This window comes from Nannospalax galili, unplaced genomic scaffold, assembly GCF_000622305.1.
Source record: "Nannospalax galili isolate Female #2095 unplaced genomic scaffold, S.galili_v1.0 scaffold517, whole genome shotgun sequence".
NCBI classification, from domain to species: domain Eukaryota; kingdom Metazoa; phylum Chordata; class Mammalia; order Rodentia; family Spalacidae; genus Nannospalax; species Nannospalax galili.
The window spans coordinates 1,899,144-1,900,178 of NW_008340098.1; the positions used below are offsets into that span (position 1 = coordinate 1,899,144).

The 1,035-nt window shown below is 41.9% G+C and overlaps 1 protein-coding gene across 1 annotated transcript in view; it reads left to right on the forward strand.

Moving 5' to 3' along the window:
• Positions 1–1,029, forward strand: part of Gckr (glucokinase regulator) — a 20,420-nt gene extending 19,391 nt beyond the window's left edge. The window contains 1 exon segment of the mRNA XM_029564491.1: positions 724–1,029. Within this exon segment, the coding sequence (XP_029420351.1) occupies positions 724–777 (54 nt within the window). The 3' untranslated portion in view covers positions 778–1,029.
• The last annotated feature ends 6 nt before the right edge of the window (positions 1,030–1,035 follow it).

Sequence of the window (1,035 nt, forward strand, 5' to 3'; positions counted from 1 at the left end):
ACCAGAATGATGGCTCAGTGGGTAAAGGCAATTGTCACCAAGCCTGGCAACTTTAGTTTGATCCCTGGAAACCACATGGTGGAAGGAGAGAACCAACTCCTGCAAGTTGTCCTCTGACCTTCACACTCATGCTGTGGCATGCACCCCCCTCAAAAAATAAATAAATAGATAAATAAATAAATAAAAATAGATGTAATCAAAAGAAGACCTTTTGGGGCTGGAGAAATAGCGCAGCCATTAAAAGCATTCTTCTTGCGGAGGACCTGGGTTTGGTCCCCAGCACCTAAACCAGGTGGCACACAATGGTCTGTAATTCCAGTTCACACTCATGCTGTGGCATGCACCCCCCTCAAAAAATAAATAAATAGATAAATAAATAAATAAAAATAGATGTAATCAAAAGAAGACCTTTTGGGGCTGGAGAAATAGCGCAGCCATTAAAAGCATTCTTCTTGCGGAGGACCTGGGTTTGGTCCCCAGCACCTAAACCAGGTGGCACACAATGGTCTGTAATTCCAGTTCCAGGGGATCTGACAGTCTTTTCTAGCTGTTGGGTGTATCTGCACACATGTGGTGCCGCATACAGACAAGCAGGCACACACAAACACATAAATAGAAATAAATAAGTAAAATTTAAAAGAAGACGTTTTAAAAAATAACAAAAAAGTTTTTAGTACTCACTCTTCCAGGGGCTTATATGACTAGCTGTTTCGGGGGTTCCAGAATACAGAAGTAGAAGTTGTAGCCTATTTCCTCAACCTGCAAGGATCTACCTGAATCACTTCAACATCTTTCCTGGACTCCTGTTGCCTTGTAAGTACAGTAGTAGATGGTGTAAGTGCCATGTGCTCTAAGGGCAAAGGGCAGATAGCCATCGCTCTCATAGCACCTTGAATTTGTACGTTTTCATTTTCAACAAGCTTTCATGCATTCTCTCATCCATCCAGGAGACAATTAGGAGGAAATGCCTTTATCACTGAATCGGAAGACCCATATTTAAGTCCTGATTCTGTGTCTCACTATCAGATGAACTTA